At 42.1% G+C, this 17,771-nt stretch overlaps 1 protein-coding gene across 1 annotated transcript in view; it reads left to right on the forward strand.

Moving 5' to 3' along the window:
- LOC133555287 (copine-9-like) overlaps positions 1 to 17,771 on the forward strand; it is a 271,759-nt gene that overhangs the window by 188,333 nt on the left and 65,655 nt on the right. Inside the window, exon 11 of the mRNA XM_061904929.1 lies at positions 16,439 to 16,502. Within this exon, the coding sequence (XP_061760913.1) occupies positions 16,439 to 16,502 (64 nt within the window). The remainder of the gene's footprint in view (positions 1 to 16,438; positions 16,503 to 17,771) is intronic.

Raw genomic sequence — 17,771 nt, forward strand, 5'->3', positions numbered from 1 at the left:
TTGCTGCTGCGAGGCAGCGTCTATGAAACAGATTTAGGAGGCAACATCAAAGTCTACTTTTTCTTGTATTACAAAGACTGAAAAAAATACTCTTGTCACGTGTAATAAACTCTGATGCCTTTGTGCTGCTAGAATGCTTTTTTATGTCAAGTGTGAATATATGTGGATTTACAAAACCCAAAACCAGTTGGCATGTTGTGCAATTCATTCATAAAAAGAGAATACAATGATGTGCAAATCCTTTTCAACTTATATTCAATTGAATAAACTGCAAAGACAAGATATTTCATATTTAACAAATAAACATTAACTTAGAATTTAATGGCAGCAACACATTGCAAAAAAGTTGGCATTTTTACCAGTGTGTTACATGGCCTTTCCTTTTAACAACACTCAGTAAACGTTTTGGGAACTGAGGAGACACATTTTGAAGCCTTTCAGGTGGAATTCTTTCTCATTCTTGCTTGATGTACAGCTTAAGTTGTTCAACAGTCTTTGTTGGTATTTTAGCCTTCATACATTTTCAATGGTTGACAGGTCTGGACTACAGGCAGGCCAGTCTAGTACCGGCACTCTTTTACTATGAAGCCATGCTGTTGTAACAATTATCTGGAGAAATCACTCCACGTAAGCGGCATGGCCGGAAACCAACATTGAATGACCATGACTTTCGATCCCTCAGACAGCACTGTATCAAAAACTGACATCAATCTCTAAAGGATATCACCACATGGCCTCAGGAACAATTCAGAAAACCACTGTCACTAAATACAGTTGGTCACTACATCTGTAAGTGCAAGTTGAAGCTCTACTATGCAAAGCAAAAGCCATTTATCAACAACATCCAGAAACGCCGCCGGCTTCTCTGGGCCCGAGATCATCCAAGATGGACTGATGCAAAGTGGAAAAGTGGTCTGACGAGTCCACATTTCAAATTCCATCCATCCATCCATTTTCTACAGCTTATTCCCGTTTTTGCAGTGCAGACAGAGATGATTTTTGTTATTTGGGTAAAAAATGGCTCTTTCAACGTTTTGGGTTGCCTACCCCTGCGTTAATGGAAAAGCGGCAAATGAGTGAAAGTGACAAAAGCGTTGCCATGGAGACGAGGGATTTCTTACGCGCCCGGCTGTCCGTCATTAATAACAGTCCCCAATAACCCGGACCAATTTAAACTGTTATTTGTGTTTTTTTATTGTTTAATTTGCATTGCCTCAGATTACTTAATTCTCATTTTGTTCATTTATATTTTGATTTTATTTTGCATTGAAAGAAAAGAAAAATAAATATTTTCTCGCGGCCCAGCCTCAATCCCCAAAGAGGACACTTTAAGTTGATGATTACTTCTATGTGGAGAAATATTTATCATTGAATCACTTGTTTATTTTGTAACACATTTTTTGTTATTTTTATATATACTTTTTCCAAATAGTTGAAGAAAGACCACTACAAATGAGCAATATTTTGCACTGTTATACAATTTAATAAATCATAAACTGATGACATAGTGCTGTATTTTACTTCTTTATCTCTTTTTTTCAAGCAAAGATGCTTTGCTGTGATTAGGGGGTACTTGGATTAAAAAAATGTTGACAGGGGGTACATCACTGAAAAAAGGTTGAGAACCACAGAGGGGCGGCATAGCTCGGTTGGTAGAGCGGCCGGGCCAGCAACTTGAGGGTTGCAGGTTCGATTCCCGCTTGCACCATCCTGGTCACTGCCGTTGTGTCCTTGGGCAAGACACTTTACCCACCTGCTCCCAGTGCCACCCACACTGCTTTAAATGGAACTTAGATATTGGGTTTCACTATGTAAAGCGCTTTGAGTCACTAGAGAAAAGTGCTATATAAATATAATTCACTAATTCACTTAGAATATGTTCCCCATACTAAAGTGTTGTCTTGAATTTGAAAACAAAAACATTATATTTTTCCCTAAAGAAGGGTTCGGTGAATGCATAAATAAAACTGGGGGGGTTCTGTACCTCCAACAAGGTGAAGAACCACTGACCTAAAGAAGGGTTTGGTGAATGCAGAAATAAAACTGGGGGGGTTCTGTACCTCCAACCAGGTGAAGAACCACTGACCTAAATGAAAGACGCTAAATAAAGCAAACTATTTTATTATTTTTTTCCTGGCAATTCCCGAGGAATGTGAGAAAATAAAGAAATGGAAGTGGAGCTGCCTGCTCCCAGCGTGATGCCGTAGCAGACATGAGATGCAAGTGTGCCCCCAGCCCAGGTGTCACATGGGAGTCTCTGATTGGACGCCTAGGATTCCTTGGGGGCGGTGCCCTTTTCTTGTTGCAACATCCTTTCTCTTTTCTGCCAATTATCTCACTTTTCATCTTCGTGCAGGGGAAAACTAAAGAAAAATCTTACAATCTCCTGGAACTGATTATGAAAAATAGTAATATTTCACATAGTCCAAATAAACTGAACGTTTGGATGTTGTTCTTTTATCTATTAAAAGATATGGTAAATGTGTTGTATTTGTATAGTTCTAACATAATAGTGAGAGTCCAGTCCATAGTGGATCTAACATAATAGTGAGAGTCCAGTCCATAGTGGATCTAACATAATAGTGAGAGTCCAGTCCATAGTGGATCTAACATAATAGTGAGAGTCCAGTCCATAGTGGATCTAACATAATAGTGAGAGTCCAGTCCATAGTGGATCTAACATAATAGTGAGAGTCCAGTCCATAGTGGGTCTAACATAATAGTGTGAGAGTCCAGTCCATAGTGGATCTAACATAATAGTGAGAGTCCAGTCCATAGTGGATCTAACATAATAGTGAGAGTCCAGTCCATAGTGGATCTAACATAATAGTGAGAGTCCAGTCCATAGTGGATCTAACATAATAGTGTGAGAGTCCAAGTCTCAGGTTTGGCAAGTATGCTTATACTGCGTCAAATAAGTCCTACCAATTTTGTGTTCAAATATTACATTTTTTCACTAAATTGGCAACACTAAATGGTCCCTAGTGTGTGAATGTGAGTGTGAATGTTGTCTGTCTATCTGGGTTGAGGTGGATGAGGTGACGACTTGTCCAGGGTGTATGCTGCCTTCCGCCCGAATGCAGCTGAGATAGGCTCCAGCCCCGCCACACCGAACGGGACAAGCGGTATAAAATGGATGGATATGGCACTTTTAATATGTTATTTTGCAATTTAAAGTTTGACAGTACCACAAAAGATAAGTTTTAATTGCTGATGCAATTTAATCGATGTTTAAATGCGCCAGAAAATAACCTGTTTTGTACACTGTTGATGTGCTTCAATGTTTAGTAGTGCCTGAATGTGTTCCTGTGTAGTATTTCTCCAACTATGTTCATGTGCTGACATCAATGATGGTCTTTGAAGAGGTCATCATTGAATTGGGACATCACTGAAGGCCTAGGTGGGAAACGCACGGCCCGCCCTTGGTTAAAAGTACAAAAACAAAAATATGCACAATACCATCCATCCATTTTCTATCACTTTCCTCCTTTGAACGCATTCAAACGACTCCGAATCATTATTTAGATTCGCCTCACAAGAAAACATTGTCACATTTCTCCAATGTTTCTTTGAACATACATAAAGAAAATAAAAGGATGAAAGAGTGGAATTGTTTTATTTTTTGTTTCAGCGGCAAATAAAAAACCCTTAGGCCTTTTAAGCATTAATGAGAAAGATTTTGATATTCCTTTGTGGAGATAACTCATCTTTGTCAGCTCAATATAGTTTGACCTTGCAGCACAGATGGAAAGCTGAGCAGCAATTGGTTTTTTCAAAACCGCTTTTGATTTAAATTACCGCTGTTTATTTGCATCTTTATGGTTTGTTTTCATGCAATAACACTGAAGTTACGTCAGCCAAATGTTGCCCGGGACTGAAAATATCCCTCAATAATCCCCTAGTATATATATATATATATATATATACATATATATATATATATATATATATATATAGTTTGGTTGTTTTATTTTTTTTCTTTGCATTTGTCTTTGTTTCCTCTGTGTTTAGTATTTCCTGTCAGCGCTCTTATTTTGTCTGTTTCCTGTGTTTCTCCCTGAGCGCTGTTTCCCCTCAGCTCTGACTGATTGGCACCTGGCCACACCTGGTGCCAATCAGCCCGCTCCTATTTTGACCTGCCTTCCCATCCAGTCTGTGCTGGATTATTGTTGTTGCTACTTGTGGTTGCTACCTTTCGTGTTATGTCCTGGCGTGATCAATGCAGCGTTGCGGTAAGCTATGTTTGGTAGCTGTTTGTAGCTTACTGTCTTTTGTTCCCTGCTTCCAGTTTTGTTTGTTCATAGCCACGTTTGTTCGTACCGTTTTGTTCGTTTTTTGTCTTAGTGTTTCATTAAATCATGTTTTCCTGCAAAATGCCTCCCTCCTTCTCTGCATCTTGGGTTTCGTCACAAACTAACTCTGACAGCTTCCTGTTTTTCGCTCCCATTGTTACTTATTGTGTTCACCTGTCTCTGATTAGTGCTCGCCAGCTCACCTGCTTCCCGAGCACTAATCAGAGGCAGTATTTAAGCTTGTCATTTCCAGTCAGTCCTTCTGGCGTCATTGTTTTTTTCATGCTCTGTCCATGCTAGTTTTTCATGCCAAAGTCCATCCTGCTCTTTTCAAGCCACAGTAAGTGTTGTTTGTTTTATGTTCACATTTTACGTTCAAGTGTTAGTTTTGTTTCCTTAGCCAAGTTGTGCCTCCGCTGTGAGCGATTTTTGTTTGTACCTTTCTGAGTTAAAATTTAATCATGTTTATTCCTGCACGCCATGTCCCAAGTAGTCCGTCTGATGACCCCGCAGCAAGCTGCTACCCCCCCCAGTATGACATATATATATATATATACATATATATATAATATATATTTGGACCTGCAATTTTATAGTTTGCACACGCTATTTAGCCTGTCTTGATTGGCTCTTAGTCGATTAGGCCCATAGACTTTCCCTGGGTGGCTGAGAAGTATGATCCTGTAAAGTTAAAACCCCCTTCAGTCATTTTTCCCCTGAAAGAAATAGTATCAACACATGATATTAATCCTGAGGGACAGCTCCAGACTTCTGCACAATGTTGAAGAGAAGTGTCAATCAAGGCAGTCCCTCAGCAGGCAGAAAGTAGACTGAACCCACGACATCGGCAAGTAAAAATCTGCTTTGGAACAGAATCTAATATCATCCAGCAGTCACCGCGGAGACAAGTCCCAGACTGATGCCTCACTTACAGTCATGACATATCATTCATGAGTGGGCTACCTGGCATTTTCGCAATGGGATCAGTTCAAAAAAGAAGTGCTTGCTAGAGGACGGCAGCATATTGGAAATAATATATCATCTTTAAAGCCGCCAGCTTGTGGATTTATGTGAGGAGTCAAAAACGACTTGACGACGACCACTGCTCTCGTAATGTTCAAATTCCAATTTATATTCTTTCTCTATCCCCGGGCTCTTCCCTCTGCCGTGTCCTTGAACCTGTTCTCATCTTCTGTCAGCTCTGTTTCTGCTCCTTGGCTATTAAAGATTAAACAAAAAAAAAAAAACAGCTTGAAACTCTGACAGGACTGTTATCAGGCAATCTGCTTCATCGCAAAATCGAACAGCTGAGCTCCGATGAAATATTCATAGAGTGTACGGTGGCTCAGGCTCCGCACCCCCTGTTTCCCGAAACCTAGATTTGAGTCCAAAGCGGTCTCATGTGGCTGCAGATGTGCGACTATTGGAACGACAGAAAGACAGACCAAAGTCCATTGAATAACACAAGTCTTGTTTTTGTTTGTTTTATGATCATACAAAGACTGACGTACGTAATCTACATATTGATGGTCCGTCCATCCATCCATCTTCTTCCGCTCATCCGAGGTAGGGTCGCGGGGGCAGCAGCCTAAGCAGGGAAGCCCAGACTTCCCTCTACCCCAGCCACTTCGTCTAGATCCTCCCAAGGGATCCCGAGGCGTTCCCAGGCCAGCCGGGAGACATAGTTTTCCCGACGTATCCTGGGTCTTCCCCGGGTTCTCCTACCGGTTTGACATACCCTAAACATGTTCGGGTGGCATCCTGACCAGATGCCCGAACCACCTCATCTGGCTCCTCTCCATGTGGAGGAGCAGTGGCTTTACTTTGAGCTTCCCCAGGATAGCAGAGCTTCTCACCCTATCTCTAAGGGAGAGCCCCGAGAACTAAAGAAGTCCAACTAATTTTGGCCGTTTGTACCCGTGATCTTGTCCTTTCGGTCATGACCCAAAGCTCATGACCATAGGTGATGATGGGTACCTAGATCAACCGGTAAATTGAGAACTTTGCCTTCCAGCTTAGGTTGTTATTCACCACAACGGATCGATACAACGTCCGCATTACTGAAGACGCCGCACCGATCCGCCTGTCGATCTAACAATCCACTCTTCCCTCACTCGTGAACAAAACTCCAATGGACTTGAACTCCTCCACTTGGGGCAGGGTCTCCTCCCCAACCCGGAGATTGCACTCCACCCTTTTCCGGGCGAGAACCATGGACTCGGACTTGGAGGTGCTGATTCTCATTCCGGTCGCTTCACACTCGGCTGCGAACCGATCCAGTGAGAGCTGAAGATCCTGGCCAGATGAAGCCATCAGGACCACATCATCTGCAAAAAGCAGAAATCGAATTCTGCAGCCACCAAACCGGCTCCCCTCAACACCTTGACTGCGCCTAGAAATTCTGTCCATAAAAGTTAAGAACAGAATGGGTGACAAAGGACAGCCTTGGCGGAGTCCAACCCTCACTGGAAACGTGTCCGACTTACTGCCGGCAATGCGGACCAAGCTCTGACACTGATCATACAGGGAGTGGACTATGTTCTGACACTGATCATACAGGGAGTGGACTATGTTCTGACACTGATCGTACAGGGAGCGGACCGCCGCAATCAGACAGTCCGATACCCCATACTCTCTGAGCACTCCCCACAGGACTTCCCGAGGGACACGGTCCAATGCCTTCTCCAAGTCCACAAAAGCACAAAATGCAAGATTTTCAAATAAAGGAAGTCCACCAGATAGGTTTTTGCACTTTGACCATGGATAAGCCCTTGTGTTTATGTCACCGAGGTTTTTGCAGACCATTGATATGGCCTTGTGTTTATGTCACCGAGGTTGACACCTCCTTCATTCATAGCCAAGAATAGAAACAGTTCCAAAAGGCAGACAGAGGCTTAAACTCACCGTGAAATGCAACAGAGTCAACTGCCATTGGGGATGTGAACTGTGAAAATCCTGCAAAGAAACTGTCAAACAGGTTCTCTTTCGTTTTTTTTGACTGGCCCTCGAGTATTTACTTTAACAACCAGGCTTGGTTTCTCTGAGCGCAGTAAAGTATGAATAAGACATGTTGCCTGGCTACAAATGCCATTTGTGATGTGTTCTGCTCAAAATACTGCGGGCGCCAAGCTGAAAGAACACATGAATCACTCAATGAATGAATTATAATTTCATAGTGCTTTTTAGCACAAGTGTCTTCGGGCTCCGTACATTGAGAAAGCCCATACATTGCAACTTGGTGGTGGTAATCTACGTACTAGTGTGGGTGGCACTGGGAGAAAGGTGGGTGAAGTGTCTTGCCCAAGAACACAACGGCCGCTGGAATTGAACTAGGAACTCAAGTTTCAGGACGGCCACTGTCCCCGCTGAGCCACTCTGCCTCACATATTATTGAAAATAATAACACATCTCCTGATGGCTTCAACTGGCCAGGATCTTCAACTCTCACTGGAGCCGGGTGTGAAGCGACCGGAATGAGAATCAGCACCAACAAGTCCGAGTCCATGGTTCTCGCCCGGAAAAGGGTGGAATGCCATCTCCGGGTTGGGGAGGAGACCCTGCCCCAAGTGGAGGAGTTCAAGTACCTAGGAGTCTTGTTCACGAGTGAGGGAAGAGTGGATCGTGAGATGGACAGGCGGATCGGTGCGGCGTCTTCAGTAATGCGGACGTTGTATCGATCCATTGTGGTGAAGAAGGAGCTGAGCCGGAAGGCAAAGCTCTCAATTTACCGGTCGATCTACGTTCCCATCCTCACCTATGGTCATGAGCTTTGGGTCATGACCGAAAGGATAAGATCACGGGTACAAGCGGCCCAAATGTTGGGTGGTGGGTCTCTCCCTTAGAGATAGGGTGAGAAGTTCTGTCATCCGGGAGGAACTCAAAGTAAAGCCGCTGCTCCTCCACATGGAGAGGAGCCAGATGAGGTGGTTCGGGCATCTGGTTTAGGTTGCCTTCTGAGCGTCTCCCTAGGGAGGTGTTTTGGCACGTGGGACCGGTAGGAGGCCACAGGGAAGACCCAGAACATATTGGGAAGACTATGTCTCCCGGCTGGCCTGGGAACGCCTTGAGATTCCCCGGGAAGAGCTGGATAAAGTGGCTGGGGAGAGGGAAGTCTGGGCTTCCCTGCTTAGGCTGCTGCCCCCGCGATCCAAACTCAGATAAGAAAGAAGAAGATGGATGGATGGACATTAAACATTCATCATCAACATATTTGAACTTACACTAAAGTACTGAAAATTGGAAGCGCTATCGATTCCTAGGTATCGGAAGATTCAAACTCGAAAGGTACCGATGTCGATGTTTGTGAGCCCCCTAATTTTCTACCAAATGTGATGGTGATCCAGCTAAACTCCCTGAAGTTACACACGTGTAAAATAGTACGACTGAATGTTTTGACAAATGTTCACCTTATTTGTGTGCAGGGACTAAGGAGTAAACAAGGTGGCTTACACAACAATGCAGTACATGCATGATTTGATTTCCCATTGATTATTGGTTGGAGCAGTGGTCCCCAACCACCGGTCCGGGGTCCGGGTCCGGTCTGTGAAGCATCTTGCAGAGAAACATGAAATCATTTATAAATGACTGCAGTTTCTCTGACTTAACTTCCACCTGTGCCACTAAACTCATCAATAAGCTTGTTTGTGGATGTGCAATACAACCTTTCATAGTAAGTTTACATTTGTTATATTTCTTATAACTTAGTGACATGATACCACAAACATGAATGAACGTATCAAATATAAATGTGACAGATTGTAGCCAATGGCTGATTTCCATCAATCAATCAATCAATGTTTATTTATACAGCCCCAAATCACAAATGTCTCAAAGGGCTGCACAAATCATTACGACTACAACATCCTCGGAAGAACCCACAAAAGGGCAAGGAAAACTCACACCCAGTGGGCAGGGAGAATTCACATCCAGTGGGACGCCAGTGACAATGCTGACTATGAGAAACCTTGGAGAGGACCTCAGATGTAGGCAACCAATTTCGACTCTTTAAAAGTCAAAATTCAACCGAAAAAAATTTAGAAAAACTAGCTAATTCGAATCTTTTTGAAAAAATAAAAAAAATAATTTATGGAACATCATTAGTAATTTTTCCTAATTAAGATTAATTTTAGAATATTGATGACATGTTTTAAATAGTTTAAAATCCAATCTGCACTTTGTTAGAATATATAACAAATTGGACCAAGCTATATTTCTTACAAAGACAAATCATTATTTCTTCTAGATTTTCCAGAACAAAAATGTTAAAATAAATTGAAAAGACTTTGAAATAAGATTTCAATTTGATTCTACAGATTTTCTAGATTTGCCAGAATATTTTTTTTTAATTTTAATCATAAGTTTGAAGAAATATTTCACTAATATTCTTCGTCGAAAAAACAGAAGCTAAAATGAAGAATTAAATTAAAATGCATTCATTATTCTTTACAATAAAAAAAAAAACTTGAACATTGATTTAAATTGTCAGGAAAGAAGAGGAAGGAATTTAAAAGGTAAATAGGTATATGTGTTTAAAAATCCTAAAATAATTTTCTAGGTTGTATTTTTTCTCTAAAATTGTCTTTTTGAAAGTTATAAGAAGCAAAGTAAAACATAATAATAATTTATTCAAACAAGTGAAGGGTTAGGGTTAGGGTCTTTAAAATATTTTCTAGGATTTTCAAATTCTATTTGAGTTTTGTCTCTCTTAGAATTATAATTGTCGAGCAAAGCGAGACCAGCTTGCTAGTAAATAAATACAATTTAAAAAATAGAGGCAGCTCACTGGTAAGTGCTGCTATTTGAGCTATTTTTAGAACAGCCCAGCGGGCGACTCATCTGGTCCTTACGGGCGACCTGGTGCCCGCGGGCACTGTGTTGGTGACCCCTGCCCTACATTAAATCAGTCCCTGGTGCAAAAAAGGTTGAGAACCACTTGGTTAGAGGACCCAGTAAAAGTTGTCACTACTTTATAGCAGGAACTCAACAACAACACAAAATACTTACATTGTGCTGATAAAGAAGTCTTTAGCTCTATCGCCATGACTACATACTCTAAGTCATTAATAACCTGATAGACAGATTTTACAAAGATTTTTTTTTCTGGATACTTAAGCCTTTTAAAATGAGGAAAGAGAGACACCAGAAGCCGGAAATCTCCATATTTCATTATAATGTACTTCTTCTATCCAGCCCTCAACAATGCTCATGAACCTTAAAGACTAAGCCACAATTACTTCCTCTCTCTCTCTCTCTCCGAAACCAAACAAAAATACTGAATATCCCCTTGAGGGACAATTAAAAAATATTGTTCTTCTTCCTCTTTGAAAGAACAAGATCAATGGTACAATAAATGACTCTTCTTTGGTACAATAAATGACTCTTCTTTGGTACAATAAATGACTCTTCTTTGGTACAATAAATGACTCTTCTTTGGTACAATAAATGACTCTTCTTTGGTACAATAAATGACTCTTCTTTGGTACAATAAATGACTCTTCTTTGATACAATAAATGACTCTTCTTTGGTACAATAAATGACTCTTCTTTGGTACAATAAATGACTCTTCTTTGGTACAATAAATGACTCTTTGGTACAATAAATGACTCTTCTTTGGTACAATAAATGACTCTTCTTTGGTACAATAAATGACTCTTCTTTGGTACAATTAATGACTCTTCTTTGGTACAATAAATGACTCTTCTTTGGTCCAATAAATGACTCTTCTTTGGTACAATAAATGACTCTTCTTTGGTACAATAAATGACTCTTCTTTGGTACAATAAATGACTCTTCTTTGGTACAATAAATGACTCTTCTTTGGTACAATAAATGACTCTTCTTTGGTACAATAAATGACTCTTCTTTGGTACAATTAATGACTCTTCTTTGGTACAATAAATGACTCTTCTTTGGTACAATAAATGACTCTTCTTTGGTACAATTAATGACTCTTCTTTGGTACAATAAATGACTCTTCTTTGGTCCAATAAATGACTCTTCTTTGGTACAATAAATGACTCTTCTTTTGACGTTACTGGACATCCCCAAGGAGGTCGAGTAAGAGTCAATGGTCTTTAGCCGTGGTTCCTAGATGCCAGCTCCTTGTCTTCCTGTTTTTCTTTTTTTCTTTTCCCAACTTGTATCGAGCCAGGGAATACAGGAGACAGGATTATCCTTCCGATCTGTCTGGTACAGTTCCCAGAGGCAGCAGAGAGCCTATCTCAGAAGAAGAAGTCTTTAGATAGCCTTTCTGACTTTGCTGCCACCGTGACTTGTTTGAGATAAGCAAGGGCGTAATTACTTTGGAACGGCTTTATTGTGTCTTCAATTTGGACATTGAATGTTCCACCTGACTGAATTTAATAAACACCTAATTTAGCGATATGAGGCTCAGCTGCATTTTGGACGAGCTACGGACTACGTACTACTGTGTGTATTCTGCCAGTGTCTAACATTAGATTTTAGCACTACAGAAATGTGTTGATTTAAAGTCCAGACAACAATTTCAAACCCTGATTTTCTCTGAACTATTATTGTTAGGCAAAGGTCAAACATCCAGGCTGTGGTTCTTGTAGTTCGGTACTCTGACTCAGACCAAAACAGTCTGCTATACTTGATTGGGTCATGACATATTACTTCACGTAACTTAATTATTACTCATCAAAATGTAGTCCCATGGCTTGAGGACTGATTATTTTTAGATTATATTATCATTTTTAGCAATAGTTTTTGCCTTTCCAACACATTTTCTCTGACATATTTGTCATTTCTGCTTCCTTTTTCGCTCTATTGCATGGGTGTCAAACTCATTCAGCCCAAATGCCACATAAAGGAAAATCTATTGCCAAGTAAAATCTTGTCATGATAACTTAAAAATAAAGACAACTTCAGATTGGTTTTCTTTGTTTAAAAATAGAACAAGCCTAGTCAGAAAACTTACAAATCATAGTGTTGTTGGTTTTTTTACACTTACATGTTGCTGTTCAAAGTACCCCCGTCCAAAGGCAAAACCTAGTAACTCACTTCTAGCTGATGTTGAGAAAACAAAGGACAACCAATCTATCTTGATGCTGTCTTGCGAAGATCTACAAAGTCATCAAACGTATAGATGTTTTCTTGAGCTTTCATTTTCAATCAATCAATCAATCAATGTTTATTTATATAGCCCCAAATCACAAATGTCTCAAAGGGCTGCACAAATCATTACGACTACAACATCCTCGGAAGAACCCACAAAAGGGCAAGGAAAACTCACACCCAGTGGGCAGGGAGAATTCACATCCAGTGGGACGCCAGTGACAATGCTGACTATGAGAAACCTTGGAGAGGACCTCCACACCTGATTGACACCAGGTGTGGCCAGGTGCCAATCAGCCGCAGCTGAGGGTACTCAGCACTGAGGGAGACAAACAGGAAACTGAACCAAAAGAAGAGTGCTGACAGGAACTAAAGACAGGAAAAACTAAACACACACAGAGGAAAATCTAAAACACAAACAAACTGTCAGGGGCAAGTCTGACAGTTTTGACTATTTCTGTTCTCTCTTCACTCTTTTCAACAAGTCAACCATAAATAGACTTCAGACTGTACAAAATGCAGCTGCCAGACATTAGACCAGTGGACCCGGAACAGCCTGTATCACCTCCATCGTATCCAGTAAGCAGCCTCAGAAACCTTGGGGATGTGTTGGATCAGTCAAAGTCTTTGGAGGGTCTCTGTCGTCACCTGACCAAAAACTGTTTTTGTCACCTTAGAAATATTTCTAAAGTGAGGAATATGCTGTCCAAATTGGATCTGGAAATGAGTATTCACGCGTTTGTTTCGTCTCGTTTAGACTATTGCTGTTCTGTCTTCACTCTTTTCAACAAGTCAACCATAAAGAGACTTCAGGCGGTACAAAATGCATCTGCCAGACTTTAGACCAGTGCACCCGGAACAGCCTGTATCACCTCCATCGTATCCAGTAAGCAGCCTCAGAAACCTTGGGGATGTGTTGGACCGGTCAAAGTCTTCGGAGGGTCTCTGTCGTCACCTGACCAAAAACTGTTTTTATCACCTTAGAAGTATTTCTAAAGTGAGGAATATGCTGTCCAAATTGGATCTGGAAATGAGTATTCACGCGTTTGTTTCATCTCACATTGACTATTGCTGTTCTGTCTTCACTCTTTTCAACAAGTCAACCATAAAGAGACTTCAGACTGTACAAAATGCAGCTCCCAGACTTTAGACCAGTGCACCCGGAAAAGCCCATTTCACCCCCATCGTATCCAGTAAGCCGCCTCAGGAACCTTGGGGATGTGTTGGACCGGTCACAGTCTTCGGAGGGTCTCTGTCGTCACCTGACCAAAAACTGTTGTTATCACCTTAGAAATATTTCTAAAGTGAAACATTTGCTGTTAAAATTGGATCTGGAAATGATCATTCAAGCATTCATTTCGTCTTGCATAGACTTTGGACCAGTTCACCCAGAACAGCCCGTATCACCCCCATCGTATCCAGTCTTCATTGGCTTCCGATCAAATTCCGCATTGAGTTTAAAAGATTTTAGTCCTGGCTTTCCGTGCGTTGCATGGTGGGGCCCCTCAGTACATCACTGACTAGCTATGCTCCTACTCTTCAGGGTCTTCAGGACAGGGTCTTCTAAAGATCTCATTTTAAAACCTGTGGAGACCTGGCATTCCAGGCTATAGCTCCCAGACTCTGGAACTGTGTTGACACTTTTTAAGAAACATTTGAAAACTTCTCTTTTTAGTAAAGCTTTTAGTTAATGCAGCTTCCATCTATCCATCCATCCGTTTTTCTACCGCTTGTCCCGTATCCCAGATGCATTCGGGCGTAAGGCAGGATACACCCTGGACAAGTCACCACCTCATCACAGGGCCAACACAGATAGACGGACAACATTCACACACTAGGGACCATTTAGTGTTGCCAATCAACCTATCCCCAGGTGCATGTCTTTGGAGGTGGGAGGGGCCTATCCCCAGGTGCATGACTTTGGAGGTGGGAGGGGCCTATCCCCAGGTGCATGACTTTGGAGGTGGGAGGGGCCTATCCCCAGGTGCATGTCTTTGGAGGTGGGAGGGGCCTATCCCCAGGTGCATGACTTTGGAGGTGGGAGGGGCCTATCCCCAGGTGCATGACTTTGGAGGTGGGAGGGGCCTATCCCCAGGTGCATGTCTTTGGAGGTGGGAGGGGCCTATCCCCAGGTGCATGTCTTTGGAGGTGGGAGGGGCCTATCCCCAGGTGCATGTCTGTGGAGGTGGGAGGGGCCTATCCCCAGGTGCATGTCTTTGGAGGTGGGAGGGGCCTATCCCCAGGTGCATGTCTTTGGAGGTGGGAGGGGCCTATCCCCAGGTGCATGACTTTGGAGGTGGGAGGGGCCTATCCCCAGCTGCATGTCTTTGGAGGTGGGAGGGGCCTATCCCCAGGTGCATGTCTTTGGAGGTGGGAGGAAGCCGGAGTACCCGGAGGGAACCCACGCAGTCACGGGGAGAACATGCAAACTCCACACTGAAAGATCCCGAGCGCAGGATCGAACCCAGGACCTTCGTATTGTGAGGCAGACGCACAAACCCCTCCTCCACCGTGCTGCCTTAGTGTACCTTTTAACTATACATTTTTAAATAAAATATAAAATATAAGAATATAAAAATATAAAAAAGAAAACAAATATACAAATATTAAAAGGATATAAAGTGGATTAAAATTGATAGTTAAAAGGTGCATTAACTACCAATTTTAATCCAATTTATAACCTTTTTACTCACCTTTTTCATCTTGAGTCCTTGACAAATGAAAAAAAAAAAAGTATATTTGTGTCTCCTTTCTGAGAAGACTCAGTTGGCAGAGACTTTAGTCAAGTCATCTTGTTCCCATTTTCAAGGTCAAAATGCTTTTTTCTTTTTCTCTCCTCGCTCGGTTGCCATTACACGCGTGTTGCCTTCTGAAATTGAGTTATATGTTTTCTAAATTGCTTTCTGGACATTGCGATGACACGTGTAAAGAACAGCAGGATTAGGTGGCTTTAAGTGGGCTGTGCCAGGTTCTTATCCTGGGACTATGAGGACCAGACCCAAATCTGTATGTGTGACCAGCAGTCCACTAAGTCATGTATGTATGACAACTCACTCGGCTTTTGGATCGTTTCAAATACCCTGTTCACTTTTCTTGTCTTTCAATCATCCACCCTTTTTCTCATTTGGTGTCTCTGTTCTGTTGTCTTGGACAAAATATCCATCAAACAGCAATCAAGCTTTTGTGCAGTCTCTGTCACTAATTATGTCCTCCGTCTCTCTCACTCCAAGTCCTTTCACGGTTCAATAAGTGCTTGGTATTCTTCAGACGTCTGTAGGGTTGGAGGGAGATTTCAAACAGGGGAAATATATATATATATATATCTATATATATATATATATATATATATATATACATATATGTCGAGTTTGGTGAGTTTTGAAGCTTTTTAAGGGGGTCAAATTATAGATAAAAGAGGCAAAAATTAAATTTTTTAGGAAACTTTTGTTTTCAAGGGGTTTTTGCCAACTTCCTGTTGATTTTTGATGATGGGTGTCAGCATATGAAATCTAGGTCTAAGTCAGACCTACATAGAGGTTTTTGTTTCATGTCTCTACGACATTTCTAACGGAAGTTGCAAGCAGTTTTGTCATTGTTTTTTCCTGGGGGGGGTATAGAGCTCAATTTTAAGTTTTGGTGTGTTAACTTTGGTGAGTTTTGAAGTATGTTAAGGGGGTCAAATTACAGCTCAAATAGGCGGCGTAATAATAATAATAAAACCTTAGAAATACAATAGGGTCCTCTGTCCCAAAGAGACATTTGACCATCACCATTTTCCAACGACGACTTTCTTCTGTTTGCTGGAAATAAGGTGGACATACAAAAGTACTTGTAGCTTGTGATGGGAACATTCTGTTTATGTTTGTCCACGTCCATGAGGACAACGCTCCATGTTGCACTACAGACAATGTCAGCACTTGGGATCACAAAATACTGCCAACCAGCACAAAAAAAAACAAAAAACAGTGTTATAGGTCAATCGGAAGTAATAATTACAAATCCACAGCCTTGTAACCTGCACCACATCCAACTGTGTGATTTATTCTATGCCTGTACTTTTGTTTTTCAGCGGGATACCAGGGAAGAAATGCGGGGTCATTATCTTAACTGCCGAGGAGCTCAGCAACTGCAGGGTCAGTAAACACACTGGCACACACACATCCATGCGCGCACACATCCATGCACACACACATCCATGCGCACACACATCCATGCGCACACACACATCCATGCACACACACATCCATGCGCACACACATCCATGCGCACACACATCCATGCACACACACATCCATGCACACACACATCCATGCGCACACACACATCCATGCACACACACATCCATGCGCACACACATCCATGCGCACACACACATCCATGCACACACACATCCATGCGCACACACACCCATGCGCACACACACCCATGGGCACACACATCCATGCGCGCACACATCCATGCGCACACACATCCATGCGCACACACATCCATGCGCACACACACCCATGCGCACACACATCCATGCGCGCACACATCCATGCGCGCACACATCCATGCGCACACACATCCATGCGCACACACATCCATGCGCACACACACCCATGCGCACACACACCCATGCGCACACACATCCATGCGCACACACGTCAAACGGGCCCACCGACAACGATATACTGAGACGCGGCCGCAGAAAAAGTTTTAATGATGGAGCCAACTTGCCAAATGTGACAAATGAGCTGGACTTCCACAAGGAAATCACTTCATCCGGGCTCAAGTTGATGGAATAAATGCTCAATTTGGGCTCAATTCTCCAGAGGTGCCTGCCTTAAAAAATGAAATCCCGACTTGGTCCCCGACATGTGTGCTATTTATCCAACCGCTCAACAAGTCAAAACTAGAATTTTATGTGTGCCTTCAGCACGTTTACATGCACCAAAAACTAAATCATTACTTTGTGGTTTTTGGTTATAAACCAGCTTGGATCTTTTTAAATGGCTAATGGGTTATACTTGCTTAGCGCCTTTCTACCTTCAAGGTGCTGTCAGAATATTTGTATCCAAGTTTTTACACAACTTTGTGTTTCAATGAGTTCCCGGCGAGCAGACAAAAGCTGTCTTCAATCCTACCAAGAAGAAGGGGTGTAAAACTCCACTGTGTAGGATGGGAAGCAACATGAAGGTGTTCTTTTTTTTGATGTATTGAAACCCACAGAAAGATTTTGTCTTGACCAAAGAGCTACAAAGTGGAGAGGAAGCAGGACCTGACTCCCCTCCAGGGACCTTTTCTTTGAACTTTTTTGTAATGAAAGGTGATGGCTGTTTACGACCCCCCTCCTCTGAAATCTACCGTTCTCCTGGCAACCTCCAAACCCAGACTCGTCCATCAGAATGCCAGATGGAAAA

This window comes from Nerophis ophidion, linkage group LG06 (genome assembly GCF_033978795.1).
Source record: "Nerophis ophidion isolate RoL-2023_Sa linkage group LG06, RoL_Noph_v1.0, whole genome shotgun sequence".
NCBI classification, from domain to species: Eukaryota; Metazoa; Chordata; class Actinopteri; order Syngnathiformes; family Syngnathidae; genus Nerophis; species Nerophis ophidion.